The following is a 22,049-nucleotide window of genomic DNA, read 5'->3' on the forward strand; positions in this document are numbered from 1 at the left end:
ACCAAGCAAAGTTCCTATTTTCTTCCATAATGAGTTCAGGCATAAAAGATATATAGGTATATACAGATAAAACAACCTTACTAGCCTGCGTTTAGGAAAAGTAAAACTAAAGAGTTAAGCCAAAATTATCCAAAGGCAAGAAATAGTGTCAGCCAATATTTGCACTGAGTATAATAGGAAAAGCAATCAACAGGTTATTCAGCATCTCCATCCAAAAACCATTAAAAATGCTTAAGTCACTTTTAAAATAACTTAGTGAAGAAAAACAAAAGGATATAAAAAATCTTTATTAACAATTTAAAAGGAAACAGCTTTGAATACTATATATATTATATACATATACACATATATGTGTGTGTGTGTGTGTGTGTGTGTGTATCCAATGTGGATGGATGTCAGGCGTGAACCTGAAACATATTTGTGTCAGCTTCTCATTGTTGGAACAAAATGACCTGAGATAATGAAAAAGTTTACTTTGCTTGTGGTTTCAGAGAAGGTTGGAGCTCATGGTCACTTGGCCCTCTTGCTTTTGAGCCTGCAGCAGGGAATATATTACAGTGGAATCACAGGGTAGAGGAAGCTTGTTCACTTCATGGTGGGTGAGAAGCAAAGAGAAAGGGGGCTGGGATTCTGATATCCCTAATGCCCAGCTTCTTTAAGTAGACCTCATAGTACAAAGGTCCTACCATCTTCCAACAGCACCACCAACTGATAACTATACTGAATGGGCATTTTGTGGGCATTTCAAATCCCAATCATAAAAATATCCACGTTTTAAATGCTGGTTCTAGATTACAACCTAACAGGTTCTACTTTACTATTTATTATTTACTGGTTCTTGTACTTAAAACATCAAAATACAATTGTTTAAAAACTAAAGATGATTGCCTATGTTCGTTGACATGTGTCTCCTCAAACCTTAAGTTTCAATCTTAAGCTTTATGTACATTTTAGATTTATAACTCTCAATAACCATTTTTATTTCTGTAATCTGTATTTTTCATCACTTTTGTATAGATACTTGCTTTCAGCATTCGCCTTTTTTTAAAAAAAAACCAAAGCTCTTAAGATACAATCCACATGGCATATAATTTCACATTTAAAGTGCATATTTTTTAGTATGTTCAGCCTTGTATAAGCATTCTATAGACATTTTTTTCTGTTTCACCAATATTACAATGTATTCAGTACTGTCCCTTTTTGTTGCTAATAACAAAATGTTCCCTTTTGTAAATATAACATTGTGTGCAAACATCAATTCATAAGACATCTGAGGTTTTTCTTCTTTATGGGTTATTATGAAAAAAGCTATTTACATCACATACAAGTTTTTGTTTCCATTTCTCTTCAGTATCATAATACTCAGTTTGAGCTGTTAGAAGACATGAAATACTAAAGATAAATCATACTTGTATTCTCAATATTTTCTGTAACCAAGAACTACTTAATGTCAACACCAGGCTTTTACCTGTATCCTACATAGAAATCTATCTCATTGATACACAATAATTTGTAGAGATTCTCAGATACTTGATTTTCTTCTTTCCTGTGTATCATGCTCCCTGAAGATAACCAAAGACGTCCAATATCAGTGTATAGTCTATCTCAAAGAGCTCCTCGGAAGCTGGACGCCAGAGGCTCATGCCTGTAATCCTATCTACTCAGGAGGCTGAGATCTTAAGATTGTCTCCCGAGCAGGAAAGACCATAAGACTCTTACTGCCAATTGGCCACCAAAAAGCCAGAAATAGAGCTGTGTGTGGCTCAAGTGGCAGAGCACTAGCTTTGAAGACAAAACCTCAGGGTCAGCTCCCAGGCCAAATTCAAGGATTAGCGCACACACACACACACACACACAAGCAGCTCCAAGAAGTAAAAATTGTGTATTCATGCCATGCAAAATGCTATCCCAAGAACAAGAATAAAATGGCCAAAAAAGGTCATCCAAAATGTGATTCTCACTATCTGTTCTAGAAGCCTAATGAATACTTTAAATTTACAGCCAAGTATTGTCATGGATAATTATATGGTCTTTTATTTCCATTTGGCATGTCAAGAAACCAATGTGTTAAGGACTTCCTGCTGTACCTCTATAAAAATCACTGGACAGGCAGAATATATTTTTACTAGGTTAAGGGAAGGGGCTAATCTGATTTTTGACATAAGAACCAAAAACAACACTGCAAACAAGACAACCTCTTCAAGAAATGGTGCTGGGTAAACTGAATACCCACATACAGAAGACTGAAACTAGACCCATATCTCTCACAATATACAAAAACCAACTCAAAATGGATCAAAGATCTTAAGACCTGAAACTTGGAAATGACTACAGAAAAACGAAGCAAAAACACTGAGAATGCAGGCCTAGGCAGTGATTTTCTAAATTAGATTCCAACTGCTCAGAAATAAGAATAATTAACAAGCAAGACTGTATCAAATTAAAGTTTGTACACAACAGACTACCATCAGGGACAGACAACCCGTGGAATGAGAAAAAATTTGCAAGCTATTTATCAAAGGATTAATATCCAAAATTAACTACCAATAGAATCTAATTAATTACATGGGCAAATAAATTGAACAAAGAGTTCTCAAATGAAGCGTAAATGGCAAACAAACACATAAAGAAATGTTCAACCTCTTTAGCAATGAAGGAAAAACCAAGATGATATTGTAGTATTCTTTCTCCCCAATTAGAAAGGCTTAATATGATCAAGAAAAGAACAAATGCTAATAAGGATGGAAGTGAAGAGGAGCAACTTTTTTTTGTTGGTCGTGGGGCTTGAACTCTGGGCCTTGGCGCTATCCCTCAGCTCTTCAGCTCAAGGCTAGTGTTCTCCCCTTGAGCCACAGCACCATTTCCAGATTTTTCTGTTTATGTGTGTTAAGGAATCAAACCCAGGGCCTCATGCATGAGGCAAGCACTGAGCCACCTTCCTAGCCCCAAGGAAAAACTTTTATGGACAACTGGTGGGAGTACAAATTAGTTCAGCCACTATGGAAAAAAACTAAAATCACCAAAAAACTAAAACTTGAACTACTTTATACAATCTTGCTATATCACCTTTGGGCATATTCCTAAAGGAATGAAAGCCAGCATACATTAGAGACACCTGCACATCTATGCTTATCACAACACAATTCACGATAGCCAAGCTCTGGAATCAGCCAAGGGTGCCTAACAATTGATGAATGGCTAAAAAAAAAAAAAAAATGTGGTATATATACATAACAGTACACTTTTCAGCCAACATGAAGAATGAAATTATATCATTTGCAAGGGAAATTAGTAGAACTGGAGATCACCATGAGCAGGATACCAAGTTAAAGACTACAAATATCATGTGTAGTCATTATCAAAATCTAGACAATAACAATAATGAGAAGGTAAAGTGGGTTCTGTTGGGAGAAGTAATGGGAGAAGGAAGGGAGAGGGTAATGGGGATGAATATGATCAAAGAATAGCTTAATGAAACCCAGAAAAACTGTAAAATAAAAGGGAAGATTTGAGATGGGTAGTAAGTAACAGATGAATTTGATCAAGGTACACTATAATTATGAATGCAAATGATCACAAAGCCCTTTAGTTCAATTAATATATATTAAAATTCAAAATACAGCAGGACTTTATAATGAATAAAATAAAAAAATAAATAAAAGGAGGGAAAGAAGCTGACTGTAAAACTTTGGGACATGATTCTGCAGCATGGATTTGGGAAGAAAGAAAAAAAAGAGGGGGAGGTAAAGGGGTTACCTGACTGTAGAAACTTGGGGCATGTTTTTGTAGCTTGGATTTAGTGACCTAGGTTCATGAGTATATATACTAACACAAAAATAATCATTTGGCTTCTGTTAACTGTATTGCAATAGCTGATGCTTTCTGTCCAGAGTATTAAATGCTGTCAAGTCAATGACTCAACTATAATCACTTGTTAACAAGAAGATGTAAGGGTACTCACTGCCACTGAAAACCTGACACACATCAAAACTGATCTGATCATAACTCCACAAGATAAAATGGTGGTCTTCAATTCTGGCAGAAGACCAGGGAAATAATAAAAAGAACTTAAAAAAAACTACAGAACCTGCAAAACTGCTAAGTCTACCACACTTGAACAATGCAAGAAATACCTAACCTTACTTTTTTTTTTTTTGGTTGTGGGGCTTGAACTCTGGGCCTGGGCACTGTCCCTCACCTCTTCAGCTCAAGGCAAGCACTCTATCACTTGAGCCACAGCACCATTTCTCGTTTTCAGGTGGTTAATTGGAGATAAGAGTCTCATGGACTTTCCTGCCTGGGCCAGCTTTGAACTGTGATCCTCAGATCTCAGCCCCCTGAGTAGCTAGGATTATAGGCATGAACCACTGGCGCCCGGCCATGAGGGGTTTGAACTCAGGACTTCGCACTTGCTGGACAGATGCTCTACCACTTAAGTTATGCCTCCAGCCCTTTATAGGTCTTGCTCTGCCAGGGTCAGCTTGGACTGTGATCTTATTTGTCCTTCCTGCAAAGCTAGGATGACAGTTACGTATTACCTGGTCAATCTTCTCTGGTGAGATGGAATTTTGCAAACTTTTTTACCTGTTCTTTTCAAATTGCAATTTTCCCTCTCTGCTACCAGAGCTGCTAGGATTATAGGCATGAGCTACTGGCACACAGTAGTAACTCTTAATACCAGTTCAACCAGATCCATGTTTACACCAGGATCTAACAACTCACTTAACAAATAACTGCACAATTCCATCTATTCTAACCTAGTTTTGATTACAAATAAATCCAAGTGGTCTGCGGCCAAAGTCTTCACCAGTATAAAAGACTCAAGAGTTCCTTTTAAAATTAGACACAGAGGGGGCTGGGAAGTTGGCTCAGTGGTAGAGCGCTTGCCTTGTATGCCTGAGGCCCTGGGTTCAATTCCTCAGCACCACATAAGCAAAAAAGAAAAAAGCCGGAAGTGGCGTTGTGGCTTAAGTGGTAGGGCATTAGCCTTGAGCTGAAGAGCTGAGGGACAGTGCTCAGGCCCAGAGTTCAGGCCCCACAACCAGACCAAAAAAATAAAATAAAATAAAATAAGACACAGAGGCTCTATCTTTATATGCAAATATAATGGATCCAATATTCTAAACACAGCTGTCTAGCAATAAGTAAATAACATTCATCAGTAATAATCATCTCAATTTTAAATAAATATGCATGAATCTTTAAATATAAAAACTGACAACCAACCTGTCTTAATTGAAATTTGCTAATCTTAAACACTCCTTGAAAATAATTTTCTCATATCTAAAAAATGCATGCCATACTTCTCAAAAGTTCCCAGTTCTGAGACTGTCAGTTTCAAGTTCATTAGTCTAGCAACCTGCTATGAAAATAAATGGCAGATTAAACATGCACTAGCATTTGGCATAGTACTATTACTGTGAATAGACTTATTTTTAAGTAAAATGAATGGTAGCTAGAACAGTAAGTTTGCCTCTGATAGTAGCTAACGTGTATAAGGGAAAAAAATCAATAATAAACATATTTTCAGTTTTCAATGTTTGTAATTTTTTATAAAGATTTTCAGTCACTATGTAGTTTCAATACTTAGACATCATGATTCTTTAGACTTCAGGTTATTAAACAGGGTCATTTATCTTCAAACAATGACAAATTTCAAAATCCATTAAAAATCACTTTATTCAAATTATGTTTTCCAAAAGAGAGGATTCTGTGCTAGTCGTCTTTGAAAGTTTTCATACCTAGAAGAGAAAAACCATGTTTATAAGAAAATTAAAATCACCTTTCAGCTTACCAACTAACTTGTCAAAAATAATTTCACATACCATTTCTAAAAAGCAAAACTAAAAATTTACTAATATCAAAGAGAGAGCAAGCAGTCATTTAAGAGAGCTGTTTTGATTAGATTTTATCAGATGGCATAATCATAAATTTTAGTAACTTTATCTTTGGTAAATTTGAGTGCTAGAAAAGAGTGTAGGCAAAAATAAATAAAACTCTCATTTCATATATGAGTAGATGAGAGTAATTTGCCCAAAGTCACATAACTATAGCGTGACAAAACTCAAGCCTATTACACTCTATGCTCTTGCTATATCAGGGTATCACTTCCCAACAAAACCTCCTTAAAGACCTCCCCACCACTGGAGTATTCAAAGGGAAAGGAAATGCCTTTAAGGGCTGGGAATGTGGTTTAGTGGTAGAGTGAGTGCTTGCCTAGCATGCATGAAGCCCTGGATTAATTTCTCAGTACCAGATAAACAGAAAAAGCCAGAGCTATGGCTCAAGTGGTAGAGTGTTAGCCTTGAGCAAAAGAAGCTCTGGACAGTGCCTAGGCCCTGAGTTCAAGCTCCAGGATTGGCAAAAAATTAAAAAATAAACAAAATTGTGATATCCATGTGTTTAAAAAAAAAGAAAGAAAAGGAGTTTTGAAATTTCAAGACTCACATATAGTGCTGCTAATTCTAATTCAAAATATACAAAAATGTATAATCCTTAATGTTTTCTAAAATAGAGGTAATTATATCTTCTTATTGTTTTACAAATTCATATGGCCATTAAATAACTGAATTAGGGTGCAGATCATGAATGACCTGAACTGTTCAGTACACATCACCAATGCCTTGTAAAATATTAATATACCAAAAAAACAAAAACAAACAAAAATTAACATATATTGATGTCCATAATAAACATAATAAATGTCAAAAAAGGAATACCTTCACAGGCAAAAATCATAGAGAGTTTCTATACTAGTAAGAGAAAACATGTCTTACCATTTCAAAACCACATTTGCTGGAATGAACATTTCAGATGGACTTGGTGTCATCTGGGCCTGGGACACAGCAAATGATGAAGCAAAGTTGTAGAAGTTGTCTAACATCTTCTGTGTGAACTAAAAAGTTGATAATTAATAGGTTAGTGGGTTATACTAAATTCTCAATCCCTATGTTAAATTAATTTAAAGAACTGTTGTTATATTCTTAAGTTAAATATTAAAAGCGATGGGTGGTCATAAAATGACACTTTGAGGGTAGAAATATTTTTCCTTCAATTTTTTTCTTTCATCTTAAAGCTGTATAGACTTCTTCCAGCATAGCTCTCCCCAACCAACATACTTTCTTATAGAAAATACTATTTCTTAAAACAAACAAACAAAAAAGCAGAAAGGCTTAAGTATTAGTATAGAAGATACTGATAACTTCTACTATAAAAAAGAGAAAGTACTATTCTATTAGCTGTTACCTGCCTCTTCTCACTGACCCTACAATTGCCTTTTTTTTTTTTTTAACTAGGATCCTCCAAGTTTCCTTAGTTACAGCCAGAAATAAGCTCTCCCATTTTCCTTCAGAACTAAATGGGTTTCAGCACTACACCCAGGAGTAAGTGAACAACTAAAAGTAGAACTACCTTTTACTCACTCAAAAATAATCTTCCTAGCATCACTTTCTCAAATCTATTCCCCAGCCATGAAGGCTGTTCTATACAAGAGGGACTCTCTTATTAGGGTCTAAAAACTATTTATTTAAGGTATGTGTAATAAATATATATATGTGTGTGTGCATACACATATAAAATGTTTTTGTATATAAATGTGTATGTACATGTAAATATACACACATACATTCTAAAAGATTCTACTATGAAAGGTAGTTGAATTAACTCAGGGCTCCTTAATGGCCAAAAGATTGTTATTAATCAATAGCAACCCTCTACACCAGTTAAAAAACTTGAAAAACATAAACTTCAAACCAGTGCTTAGGGATTTCAGCTGAGCCAAGAGGACTGTAAGTTTGAGCTCAGCATGGGCTACAGAACAAAACCTTACCTAACACACAATAAAAAGGGAGTGGAGGGCTGGGAAGGTGGCTCAGTGGTAGAGCACTTGCCTTGCATGCATGAGGCCCTGGGTTCGATTCCTCAGCACCACATAAGCAAAAAGAAAAAGCTGGAAGTGGCGCTGTGGCTCAAGTGGTAGAGTGCTAGCCTTGAGCTGAAGAGCTGAGGGACTGTGCCCATGCCCAGAGTTCAGGCCCCACAACCAGACCCCCCCCCCCAAAAAAAAGGGAGTGGAGGTTATTAAAGGAAAGGTGATATATATATACACAATAAAAAATAAAGAAGAATGAAATTATGTCATAGGCTAGAAAAATGGATAGAACTACGGATCATGCCGAAATGAAAAAAGCTAAACACAGAAAGACAGTCAGGCACCAATGGCTCATGCCTATAAATCCTAATTACTCAGGAGGCTGAGATCTGAGGATCATGGTTCCAAGCCAGCCCAGGCAGGAAAGTCTATGCAACTCTTAATTCCAATTAAGTACCAGAAAACCAGAAGTGGTGCTATGGCTCAAAGTGGTAGAGCACTAGCCTTGAACAAAAAGAACTTAGGGACAGTGTCCAGGGCACGAGTTTAAGCCCCAGGACCAAAAAAAAAAGGAAAAATAGCACATTTTCTCTAACATAGGTGTGACACAAATACATACATATAAATAACATATATACATACATATGAAAGTCGACAAACGGCAAATTTTCTCTAATATAGGTGTGATACACACATATACAATACATACACATATACATACATATGAAAGTAGAAAGGGAAACTTTTTTTTTTCCTTTTTTGGTTGGTCATGGGGCTTGAACTCTGGGCTTAAGCGCTGTCTTTGCGCTCTTCAGCTCAAGGTGAGCGCTCTACCACTTGAGCCTCAGCACTACTTCTGGTTTTCTAGTGGTTTATTGGAGATAAGAATGGCATGGACTTTCCTGCCCAGGCTGGCTTTGAACCACGATCCTCAGATCTCAGCCTCCTGAGTAGCTAGGATTACAAGTGTGAGCCACAGACACCCAGCAGGGAAACTATTTTTGAAAGTGAAAGGCAGAGGAAAGGGGACCAGAGAAGAGTATTTATGTGTATATTATAAGAATGTAAAAATGTGATAATAAAAACAATATACAATTAAATGCATACACCAAAAAGAAAACTAAAATAAATAAAAGAACATCTTCACATATCATATCCTTTTTTCCACAAATTATGAAAATATGTCCAAACCAGGTTTGGTTACAAACTCATGCCTGTAATCCCAACTACTCAGAAGGTGAAGATTAGGAGGACTATGGATCAAGGCCTGCCTGGGAAGTAAAATGAAGGAAGATGTGCAGGTAGGCATCAATGGGACTAAATTGTTAATGACTTTTTTCTGTTGAAAAAAAATTAGTAATGGCTCAGTGGTAAACCATATGTATAGCAAGCAGAATGGCCTAAATTCAACCACAGCACAAAAAGAAAAAGAAATTAATAGCAAATACGATTTTTTTTTAAAGTCAGTTTCAAGTAGAAAGACATTTTAGACTATCCTCTGCTATAAAGAAAATCTATAAAAAACAGATGTTACTTTAGGGGCTGGAAAGATGGCTCAGTGGTAGAGTGCTTGCCTTGCATGCATGAGGCCCTGGGTTTGATTCCTCATCACCACATAAGCAAACAGAAAAAAGCCAGAAGTGGTGCTATGGCTCAAGTGGTAGAGCACTAGCCTTGAGCTGAAGAGCTGAAGGACAGCACCCAGGCCGAGGTCAGGCCCCATGACCAGACCCCCCAAAAAAACCCCAAAAAACAGATGTTACTTTATTTCTTCTACCTGTTTTTATCTAGTCATGCTTAAAACATGCCTGGCACAGATTAGGTATACAATAAACATCTGCAGAATATGGAGGTTACTTTCTGTACTTCTTGTATTTAAAGTATCTCATAGTAAGTTGTTTAATAAACATATGCATTCTTCATAAAATAGCTCAAAAACTTAAGAAACAGACTTCCCTTTCTGAAAGGATAACACCAGTTTGGGGTATATTGCCCAGGTACTTTTCTAGTGCCATCTGCACGAGATGAGTTCAGGCCCCAGGACTGGCCAAAAAAAGGGAGGGAGCACGATATGCATTGTATTACCTGAGTGAATGAATCAACTGAGGATACAGCAGCATTGCCTACAGGTGTCTGCTGAGCCAGACTGTCCAATAATTCCACTGAAATTCCAATCTGAGCCACAGATGGAGTTCGAACAATATTCATGGCTCCAAAAGGATGTTGGCTTCCTTCTCCTGAAAGAAATTAATATATGCCACATATCTCAAATTTAGCCTGTTTTCATACAAATTTCTCTGTAAATATGTGAAGAATCATCGATCCACACTAAAAACTAGCAAATTTGGGCTGGGAAGGTGGCTCAGTGGTAGAGCGCTTGCCTTGCATGCACGAGGCCCTGGGTTCGATTCCTCAGCACCAAATAAGCAAAAAGAAAAAAGCCAGAAGTGGCGCTGTGGCTCAAGTGGTAGAGCGCTAGCCTTGAGCTGAAGAGCTGAGGGATAGCATCCAGGGCCAGAGTTCAAGCCCCACAACTGGACCCAAAAATAAATAAATAAAAATAAAAACTAGCAAATTTGTCTTTTCAGACAGATGCAAAAAGTTAATTATTTTTTAACATATTAACAAAAAGAGCTAAAAGTTGTCTACCTAGTTAAAAGTGCTAATGGCTCACACCTGTAATTCTAGCTACTCAAGAGGCTGAGATTTGAGGATGGCAGTTCAAAGCCAGCCAGAGCGGGAAAGTCTATGATAATAGTCTTATCTCCAATTAATCAGCAAAAAAGCCAGAAGTGGAAATGTGACTCAAGTAATAGGGACCATCCTTGAGTGATAAACCTAAGGAACAGTGTTCAGGCCCTGAGTTAAATTCCTACTGTCTAAAACAAAAAAAAACACTGTATCAAGAAATAACCGAAAAAATATAGAAGAAAATAATGCTTAGGGGAAAAACAAAAACAAAAGAGGAGGTAACAATGCTCAATAGGAAATGCACTCATTACTCATGTAACTGTAACCCTCTGTACATTTTACAATAAAAACATATATAAAAATAACTCTGGAAGATTTTTTTTTTTTTTGGGTCCAGTCGTGGGCCTGAACTCTGGGCCTGGGCGCTGTCCCTCAGCTCTTCAGCTCAAGCCTAGCGCTCTACCACTTGAGCCACAGTGCCACTTCCAGTTTTTTTCTTTTTGCTTATGTGGTGCTGAGGAATCGAACCCAGGGCCTCATCATGCAAGGCAAGAGCTCTACCACTGAGCCACCTTCCCAGCCCCTGGAAGAGGTGTATTCTTAAAGAATTTTTAGAATTAATATTAACAAGCTCTGATTATCCCCTTATAGGAGGATCTTCAGATTGCCCTTTCCACCAAAAAAAAAAAATTGCATTTCACAAAATGCTGTGGATTTCCCCATTCAATACTTTATGTTCTACATATTCTGTGATCAAACTGACAGTAAGTAAATATCTTAAAACTTAAATAAGTATCTTCAAACTTTTTCCCTTTATACAAAACTGTATCAAGTATACACCTTAGTTGCAAACTCTAGGGCCAGTAAAACCTCTCCTGTGGTTCTGAATTCTTCTTTAGTCCTCTCATTTCAGCCTAAAGGAATTTCTCATGTGTCATAGGGAAAGTCTGCCAGCAACTACTCAGTTTTTGTTTATTTATGTGGGAATGTCTCCATTTCTTCCACATTTTTGCTGAAACAGTTTTGTTGGATATACAAGTTTTGCTTGACAAATTTTAGTCTGACATAACTTTATGTCATCTGATTGCCTCTCAGACTTCATAGACTCCAGTGTGAAATTAGCTATAATGATCCTATAGGTGATGCTTTCAAAAGTCTCTTTTTACCCTTGAACAGTTTAATTATAAATGAGATTAAATTAAAACATTTTTTAATTAAAACATTTAAGATTAAAAATTAAATAACATTTAGGACTTAGCCTAAATGTTATTCTAAGAGTAAATGTAGTAGCAAAGTTTTAAAGACTATTTTTCCAAATAGCTTTCCTCCTTGTAAATCAATAATCTAACAAAATATTAACTCTAGAAATAAATCCTAGGAAGCTTGTTCTTTAATATCAGTATACAAGATAAAGCAGCCATAATTTGCATTTTGTGTCTAATAGGAGCTTTTATAAAGAATGTTCACAAGGGGGACTAAAGTATATGTAGCTCTGTGCTGGAGGGGTTTCCAGCACATCTCTTCTCAAAAAAAGAATGTTCAAAAAATACTTTTTTTTTTTTTGGGGTCCCGTTGTGGGGCTTGAACTCTGGGCCTGGGCACTGTCCCTCAGCTCTTCAGCTGAATGCTAGTGCTCTACCACTTGAACCACAGCACCACTTCTGCTTATTTTTCTATTTGCTTATGTGGTACTGAGGAATCGAACCCAGGGCCTCATGCATGTAAGGCAAGTGCTCTACCACTAAGCCACCTTCCCAGCCTGTTCAGAAAATACTTAACTAGGGCTGGGAGTGGTAGAGTGCTTGCCTTGCATGCATGAGGCCCTAGGTTCCATTCCTAAGCACCACATAAACAGAAAAAGCCTGAAGTGGCACTGTGGCTCAAACGGTAGAGTGCTAGCCTTGAGCTGAAGAGCTGAGGGACAGCGCCCAGGCCGAGAGTTCAGGCCCCACAACCAACACACACACACACAAACATGCACACGTGGGCACACTCTCACACACACACACACACACACACACACACACACACGAAAATACTTAGCTAGAATTTTATTAAGTATATAATACAGTAAACCCAGATAATCTGTATTTTCCTTGTCTTCAAGTTATATAACTGAAATGAGTTATGTCCTCTGAATATAACACTTCATTAACCATCAGGGAATGAATATGTTATACAGCTGACAGATCACATATAAATCAGATCTTCATTAGGTTCTAGCCTACAGTTATGTCTTTTTTTTGGCATATGCGTTGTAATGATGGCTATTTATCTAATACATAATTTTTTAATTAGTCTCAATTTCATATCTTCAAAGATTATTTTAGAATAACTAATCCAGTTAATTTTTTCCACTTCTATATTTATTTCCTTTCAATCACCTTGGTAATTTACACTTATTTTCAGGATCTATCTACTTACAAACCACATCTACTCTAGTTTGGACACAAATATAAGAGATGAAAAAAATACCAGCACCTGTCTCATCTCTTCACTGTATGTCTAAGATGTGGCTACAAAACACCAGGTGAGGAAGTAGCACTGTAGCTCAAGTGGTAGAGTGCTGGCCTTGAGCTGAAGAGCTGAGGGACAGCGCCCAGGCCCAGAGTTCAAGCCCAGACCAACAAAAAGAAAGAAAGAAAGGAAGAAGGAAAGAAAGAAAAAAAGACTGAAAGACAGACAGACAGAAAGAAAGAAAGAAAGAAAGAAAGAAAGAAAGAAAGAAAGAAAGAAAGAAAGAAAGAAAGAAAGAAAGAAAGAAAGAAAGAAAAAGAAAGAAGCCTGGCATCGGTGGCTCAAGCCTGTAATCCTAGCTACCCAGGATGCTGAGATCTGAAGATTGCGGTTCAAAGCCAGCCCAGGCAGGAACGTCCATGAGACTCTTATCTCTAATAAACCACTTGAGCACTATGGCTCAAGTGGTAGAGCACTAGCCTTAAGCTGAAGAGGTAAGGGACAGCACCCAGGCCCAGAGTTCAAGCCCCACAACCAACCAAAAAAATAAATAAATAAAAACCCAAAACACCAGGTGATAATTCCTTCTTAAATTTTTTCTTTTTTTTTGGCCATTCCTGGGACTTGAACACAGGCCTGGGCACTGTCTCTAAGCTTCTTCTGCTCAAGGTTAACACTCTACTACTTGAGTCACAGTGCCACTTCTTTCTGGCTCAAGTGGTAGAGCGCTAGCATTGAGCTGAAGAGCTGAGGGACAGTGCCCAGGCCCAGAGTTCAGACCCCACGACCGGACCCAAAAAAAAAAAAAAAAAAACAAAAAAGATGTATAAAGAGTATAAGCATGTGGGCTGGGAGGATGGCTCAGTGGTAGAGCGCTTGCCTTGCATACCTGAGGCCCTGGGTTCGATTCCTCAGCACCACATAAGCAAAAAGAAAAAAGCCGGAAGTGGCGCTGTGGCTCAAGTGGTAGAGCGCTGGCCTTGAGCTGAAGAGCTGAGGGACAGCACCCAGGCCCAGAGTTCATGCACCACGACCGGACCCAAAAAAAAAAAAAGAGTATAAGCATGATAAAAGAATTAACTAAAGTCTACCACCATCACTACAGAAAGCAAAATTAAAAACACAAATAGCTAGGCATGGTGGCTAACACATATAATTCTAGGCAAAAAATAAGAGGATAGCCAGTTGAGGCCAGCTGAACACAATATTCAGACTAATCTCAACCAATAAAAGGTGATTGCTTGTCATCTAAGGTATGTGGGAAGCATTTAATAGGACTGTAGGGCAAAAGTGAAGACCAAAATGAACCTTAATGAAAGCTGTTGATCAATAGGAGGCTGGAGGGACAGAGAAGAAAAATTGGGTTATTCTGAGCAAAACACAATATATGTACATCTGAAATACCATGTTGGAACCCTTTGGTGCAATTAATACACTCTAGAAAAAAAGATGAATAGAGCTGGGTGCCAGTGGCTCACACTTGTAATCCTAGCTACTCAGGAGACTGAGATCTAAGGACCATAGTTCAAAGCCAGCCCTGGCAGGAAAGTCCAGGAGACTCTTATCTCCACTTAAGCACCAGAAAAACTGAAAATGGAGCTGTGTCTTAAGTGGTAGAGTGCAAGAAGCCTTGAGCAAAAAAGTACAGAGAAAGTGCCAAGGCCCCGAGTTCAAGCTTTAGGACCGGCACACACAAAGATGAATGGGATAAAAAAGTAAAACAGACTTTTGCTGGAGGAGAGGGGATAGGTACCAGCAAGACGTGACTAGACTGAAAAAGGAGCTGAATGAGTAAGAATATAGTCAACATAGTTTATTTTCATACCATAATGAAACCCCCTCTTGAACAACTAATATATGCTAATAAAAGGGGGAAAAGGAAACAAAGGGCTGCGGTTCTGGCTCAACTGCTAAAGCACCTGACCAGCTCAAAGCCCTACATTCAAACTCTAGTCTCACCCTCCCCTGAAAAAGTTCCTATTCTCAAGGACACTATACTCTAACCTGTGCGGTGAAACACACTTAAATGTTCTGACATGCTTTCACTATCTGGATGATTTCCCCTTATAGCACTGCCATAGTATGATTTTATAAAAATGCAGCCATTAATTGTATACCAACTGCATACCTGGCACTATTAGACATTTGGCATATATTATCTCAAACACTTGCAAAAACATTTGTACTATGGGTATTATTCTTAATTTTATCTCAATTCTACTTTGCTCTAAGGCTAACCATCCTGACCAGGAGTATACACAGCCAGATGTGATGGCACATGATTGCAGTACTAGCAAATTCAGAGGCTAAGGCTGGATGATTACTTGAAGCCAGAAGAGTTTTGAGACCAGTCTAGGAAACCTAACAAGACTCAATAGCCAAAACAAAACAAAGCAAAACAGAACAGTACACACTAACAACTGTCACTAAGGGTCAAAACAAGTCTTCTTAAAAAAGTCAAAATTGATTCCAGCTCATATTTAATATATACTGTTTCAATTCTATGGCATTAATGCTTAGCTAATTTTTTTGGGGGGGGGGGGTCTGGTCATGGGGCCTGAACTCTGGGCCTGGGCGCTGTCCCTCAGCTCTTCAGCTCAAGGCCAGCGCTCTACCACTTGAGCCACAGCGCCACTTCCGGCTTTTTTCTTTTTGTTTATGTGGTGCTGAGGAATCGAACCCAGGGCCTCAGGCATGCAAGGGAAGCGCTCTACCACTGAGCCACCTTCCCAGCCCACGCTTAACTAATTTTTATTCATTACTTAGTTCACAGTGAAGCCATTTAAGAAAGCAAGTCAAGAAATGTCAGAACATGGGCACCAGTTGCTCATGCCTGTCATTCTACTCAGGAGGCTGAGATCCAGAGGACTGCAGTTCAAGATCAGCTTGGACAGAAAAGTCTGAAAGTTTCCATGTCCAAAATAACCATTAAAAAGCTAGTGTGACCTGGGCATCGGTGGCTCATGCCTGTAATCCTAGCTACTCAGGAAGCTGAGATCTCAGGATCGCGGTTCAAAGCAAGCTGGGGCTTGCTCCAATTAACCACCAGAAACCCGGAAGTGGTGTCGTGGCTCAAGTGGTAGCGCGCTTGCCTTGAGCTGAAGAGCTCAGGGACAGTACGCAGGCCCAGAGTTAAAGCCCTACGACCCACAAAAAAAAAAGCTGGTGTGGCTCAAATGATAAAGCACCAACCAAGCGATTGAGTGATTGCAAAACCTTGTCAAACTTGTAGTTCTAGCAGGAAAGAAGGAAGGAAGGAAGGAAGGAAGGAAGGAAGGAAGGAAGGAAGGAAGGAAGGAAGGAAGGAAGGAAGGAAGGAAGGAAGGAAGGAAGGAAGGAAGGGGAAATGAAAAAAAAGTAAGAGGTTTTCATTTTAGCTCACTAGCTCTACTTCATGTGAATGGTCCAATAGTTCCTTGAGCTTTGTTCATTTTATCTACTCTCTAATACTATTTTAAAACAAGAACTAGAATTTTGGCAACTGAGCTGGATGAAATGAGATACCGTAAATGTTATATATAAAGCAAAAAGCAATGACATTAAAATATGACAGAACGCTCAAAAAGAAAAGAGCAGAACTATAAAGAATTATGAAGAAGAAACTCAAATGGTAATTTTAACATTTTCTAAAAATAATTCTTTGGTGCTAAGCCTTTTTTTTTTTAATGGTTTTTGTTTTGTTTTGTTTTGTTTTGCAGGTCCTGGGGTTTGAACTCAGGGCCTGGGCACTGTTCCTGAGCCTCTCTGTGCTCAAAGCTAGCACTCTACCACTTGAGCCACAGTGCCACTTCCAGCCACTTTCATGAACTTTTCTGCCCGGGCTGGCTTCAAACCACAATCCTTAAATCTCAGCCTCCTGAGTAGCTAGGATTACAGGCATGAGCCACCAGCATCCAGCTTCAGGGTTATTTTTAATGTCACTACTATCACAGACAAAGAAAAGCTTCAGATTAAGGACTGAAGATATAACAGTTAAAAGCAATGCACGAAATGGAGAGAGTAAGGAAAGGGGTGACATTGTCCAAAAGAAATGTACTCTTTTTCTGGCTTATGTAAGTATAACCCCTCACCTTTATAATAACAACTAAAAATTTTTTAACTAAAAAAAAAAAGCAATGCATGATCCTAATTGGATCCTAGATGGAGAGCAACAGAATGATTACAAAAGGTACTTTGGAGACACCAGGCAAAACAATGCAGACTGTATAGTAAATGCATTTTTTTCCTTTTTCTTGGTCATGGGGGCTTGAACTCGGGGCCTGGGTGCATCCCTGAGCTCTTTTGCTCAAGGTTAGCACTTTACCACACTTCAAGCCACAGATACTCTCCCAATTTTTGAGTAGTTAACTGGAGATAAAAGTCTCACAGGGGGGCTGGGAAGGTGGCTCAGTGGTAGAGTGTTTGCCTTGCATGCATGAGGCCCTGGGTTTGATTCCTCAGCACCACATAAGCAGAAAAAGCTGGAAGTGGCGCTGTGGCTCAAGTGGTAGAGTGCTAGCCTTGAGCTGAAGAGCTCAAGAGTCCAGGCCCAGAGTTCAGGCCCCAGGACTGGCAAAAACAAAACAAAAACAAAAAAACCAACAACCCCCCCCCTAAAAAAAAAAAGTCTCACAGGGGCTTTTCTGCCTGGGCTGACTTCAAACCACAATCCTCAGATTACCTCCTGAGTAGCTAGGATTAAAGGTACGAGCCACCAGTGCCTGGATAGTAAAGGTGGTATTCTATTCAAGCCAGGTTCCAATGGTTCACTCTTACAATCCTATCTACTCAGAAGCTCTGAGAATCTTAATTTGGAGGCAGCCCATGGGCAAACAATTCCATGAGATTCATCTCTAAAAATCATAAATTGGGGTGTGGCTCAAGTGGTAAAGCACCAGCTGTGAGCAAGCTCCAGGCCTTGGGTTCTAAGTTCTAGTGAGAGAGGGAAAACAAAAACAAAAAAAACAAACTAACTCCCACAGCTTTGTATTCTCACTAAAATTTGCTGAATTTGGCCACTATACTGTAGTTATAAAAGAAAGAGATACTGTTGATCCAGAAAACATATGCCTATCTATTTAGGAACCTACAACTTATTGTGAAAAGTTTCACAAGAAATGCAAGTGTAAAAGGGTACAGATCCAGAGAAAGATCCAGCAAAAATTGATAAATGCAGGGAATAAAATGTAAATAATTCCTTGTACTATTCCTATCATTTTCTTGTAATTTAATGTTTCTCAAAGTAAAGCTGTCTTACATTTCTAATATAAAATACCAAAATGAAATCTATTAGAATTGATATTTAATTTCTGTGTATGTGTGTGCCAATCCTGCTTGGGGCTTGAATGCAGAACCTAGACACTGTCCCTGAGCTTTTTTGCTCAAGGCTAGCACTCTACCACAAGAGCTACATTTCTACTTCTGAGGTTTTTATGGTTAACTGGAGACAAGTCTCACAAACTTTCCTGCCAGAGCTGGCTTTGAACTTTGACCCTTGGATCTCAACTTCCAGAGTAGCTAGGATTACCAGCATGAGTAGTTTGTTGTTGGGTTTTTTGTTTTGTTTTTGGTAGTTAATTGGAGATCAGAGTCTCACAGACCTTTCCATTCAGTCTGGCTTTGAACTGCAATCCTCAGATCTCAGCAACATTTAAATATGGCCAAGTGCCTGGTGCCTGGTAATATTTAAAAATTTAAAAATTTGTTCCCATACTAACAGTACCTCACAGTAGAGCCCTGGCCAAAATAATGTAAGTAAAAAGCTCAACTATAAGTACCTAATTTACTGTGAAAGCCTTTTGTCATAAAGTATTCTACAAAACCACTACAATATTCATTCACAGAGACTGCCCTCTTATGCCACATGTTATTTAGGCAACAATTGCTTATTCTTTAAGTATAACCACATATTAAAGTGCTATAACAGTATAAATATTTGTAAAGCTCTATATGTTTTTGTATCTGACCTAATGTCCTTTTCCCAGACCTGCTCTTCCAATCTTGGTCTCTTCTGTTTCCCATTCTCCATATAATTCTCCACTGTAGATGTCACTCGAATTCTCCCTGACTGAGGCATTGAGCCATGTCCTCCTTGTCTGTTGAAACACTTTACAAATAGTTAACCTATAGAGAAAAGGAAGGTTTTGAGTTGAACTTCATGTGTATGGAAGGAAGTGTATGTGCTTGTGGCTTACAAACTCTTCAAATAGTAAATATTCTATACTATCTTTAACAAATGCATATAAATATGCAAATACAGACATAATATAAATATTGTTACTTATTTTGGTAAAAAAACAAAACAAAACTGCTTTCTCCTCCCAAATTCAGAATCATTTAAACTGTAAGAGGTATTATACTCATATTCCTCATAAACCATGAACCAAAACTTCTTAAAATTAACACTACATGTCATTTCATTATCCATAATTACAGATTTTAACAGATGTGTATTACAATTGGAAACCAGTATTCAGTTGGCAGTTTAGCTGGACATTGAAACAATGTTGTTTGTCTTCCTTCCTTTACCTTTCCTTTTCTCCATCACCTTCCTTTCCTTTTTTTTTTTTTTTTGGCACTGCCATAGTTTGAACTCAAGGTCTAGCACTTGCCTATTATATACATACACATACATATGTGTATATACATACATATGTATGTATATGTGTGTATTATATATATATATATTTCCCCCAGTACTAGGATATGCTGTTTTTATTTTTTGCTGGTACTGGGTCCTCTAGCTTTCAAATGGCTTTTTTACTCATAGCTTGCCCTCTCCTACTTGAGCCATACCTACACTTCTGCCATATTGCTGGTTATTTAAAGAATAAGACACTCCGATTGTCTGCCTGGCCTGGTTTTAAACATGACTCTCAGATCTCAGCATTGTGACTAACTAGGATGATAGTGATAAGCCACTGGTAACTGACTCACCAATACCAAGCTTTGAACTCATCCTTGTGTTCTTGTTCAGCTGCCACTTTACCTTTTTGCTAATATTTAGGAAATGGAATTTCTCAAACTTTTCTACCCTTGCAGGCCTTTAACCTTAATCGTTTGGATCTCAGATTGAATAGGTAGGATTACAGGCATGAGATCCTGGCATCCAGAATGATTCTTAAATTTTAACTCTACTAAGGCTGGATACCACTTTTAGATGTCAGGTAAAATGTTTTAAGAACTTTGAAAAATATTGTGGCAATATAAATACAAATAAGTATACTCAAACATATGTGGGAGATATTTATTATTCTAAATAAAATTACCTTTTTTTAAATGAAATGGACAAATATTAGAAAACTAAGATGATGGCTCTAGTCACAGGACTTTATTGGAAAAGATGTAGTCCACTGAGAAAATGCTCAGGACAACCTGAACATGAAATGCTGCTTTGTACTAAGTCAAAACAAAAAATAAATAAATAATCCTCTTGTGCTTGCTATTCAACTCTGAAAGATGTGCAGATTCCAAACTTAGGGGAAAATATGCAGAGTTATCTAAAAGAGAGTTTTTGGCTTCCCGCTATCTGTCTCTTTTGAATGCCTAATAAGAATAGAAATGTTAAAGTTTAGTACAAAAATGGTGAGTATTTGGGGCCTAAAATTGTTGTAATTATGTTCACAATTTCATTAAGTAGACTATGAAGAAAATTTACCAAATTCAGTTTCACAGTTGTCTAATACATGTTTATTTCTATAATATTAATTCATGGAACACTAAAAAGTTAACAATGCATGTTATAATTTCTACAGAACTCAGTACAAAACTAATGCAAAGAGGCGCATAGCTAAAAAACAAAAAGATGAAACAGAAGACAAATAAACTTTGAAAATACTCAATCCAAAAGAATGTGGGGAGGGAAGGGAGATCCCAAGCAAGATTTGTAATAATAGGTTCACTCACAATTGCCTGACATTACTTCAGCTAGTCTCTCTCTCTCTCTGATGTAATAGTTAGCTAGTTTTGTTCAAAACAAACTTAAACCACTTGAAAGATACAGCAAAGAATATATATATATGTATTTTTATAATTAATAATGTTTTCTACTACGAATAGATCTAATATGTATAAATTAAGAATTCTAATACTTGGGGGTTTTTCAGTGCCAGTCCTGAGGCTTGAATTCAGGGCCACGGCATTGTCCCTCAGCTTTCTTGCTCAAGGCTACCACTCTACCACCTGAGCCACAGCTCCATATCCAGGTTAATTGGACGTATGTGTCCCATGGACTTTCGTGGCTTTGCTACCTTCAAACCGTGATCCTCAATCTCAGACTTGGGTAGCTAGTATTACAGGCATGAGCCATTAGTGCCTGGCTAAGAATTACAATACTTTAATCATTCAAAAGGTACCTTTTCCAACAACTTGCCAGCAAAAAAGATCAACTACAACATTTTAACATTGTATCTTCCATGTTGGTATGTCCTAGATACCTAAATATTTTAACTTTCTGTAATAAAGCACTGTGCTTTTACCATCACAAATACTGTTTTTTGCGAAAAAAAAAAAAAAACTTACCTATCCATGCTATAATGAAAATAATGAGAAACTTTTTTTTAAAAGGCAGGAAAAAAGAAAAAGAACTTCTCTTATAAGGGAATAAATCCATTTTCCATACTGGGCTAAGTACTCTTGTATTGAAAACATAACTCACTATGGTGCTATTCCTAAAATTAAAATTTCTGAGTACTGAATGTTCCCAGATTAAGCAGGAAATATCTGAGAGGCTCTTGTTTGGTGATGGAGGTGTGGGGGGGTGAGGGGAAGGAGCATGTTGGCCCAGCCTGCCATATGCCTCTTCAGAGTCAGTCTGCTGCGGACACTGACCTGTTGCTTTCCTAGGTGCCACTTGCTCAGCCCATGGGGTGGGTAGCGTGGCACAGATTCTTCTCTGAATCTTGGGCACTGCTCTGAGCAATGTCACCCTTTACACCAGAAAGCTCGCAGACACTATGAGGAAAAAAATAAAACAAGAAGAAAGTGGAGGAAATACTAGGAGGGAGAGGAAAATGTGGCAGAAAAAGTTCTCCACCATCAAGTTGTAAAAGGC

The 22,049-nt window shown here is 38.0% G+C and overlaps 1 protein-coding gene across 4 annotated transcripts in view; it reads right to left on the reverse strand.

Moving 5' to 3' along the window:
* Positions 1-5,661: 5,661 nt before the first annotated feature.
* The window catches only part of Hikeshi (heat shock protein nuclear import factor hikeshi), a 32,915-nt gene continuing 16,527 nt past the window's right edge, over positions 5,662-22,049 (reverse strand). For 3 of the 4 annotated variants that reach the window (XM_042688186.1, XM_042688206.1, XM_042688193.1), the window contains 3 exons: positions 9,956-10,107; positions 6,777-6,895; positions 5,662-5,741 (listed from right to left, as the gene is read on the reverse strand). In XM_042688186.1, coding sequence (XP_042544120.1) covers positions 5,687-5,741; positions 6,777-6,895; positions 9,956-10,107 — 326 coding nt within the window. In that variant the 3' untranslated portion in view covers positions 5,662-5,686. Of the gene's footprint in view, positions 5,742-6,776; positions 6,896-9,955; positions 10,108-18,963; positions 19,121-22,049 lie in introns of all 4 variants that reach the window. The other variant, XM_042688200.1, reaches the window with a different exon arrangement.

This window comes from Dipodomys spectabilis, unplaced genomic scaffold (genome assembly GCF_019054845.1).
Source record: "Dipodomys spectabilis isolate Male_0828 unplaced genomic scaffold, ASM1905484v1 ptg000003l, whole genome shotgun sequence".
In the NCBI taxonomy this organism is placed as follows: domain Eukaryota; kingdom Metazoa; phylum Chordata; class Mammalia; order Rodentia; family Heteromyidae; genus Dipodomys; species Dipodomys spectabilis.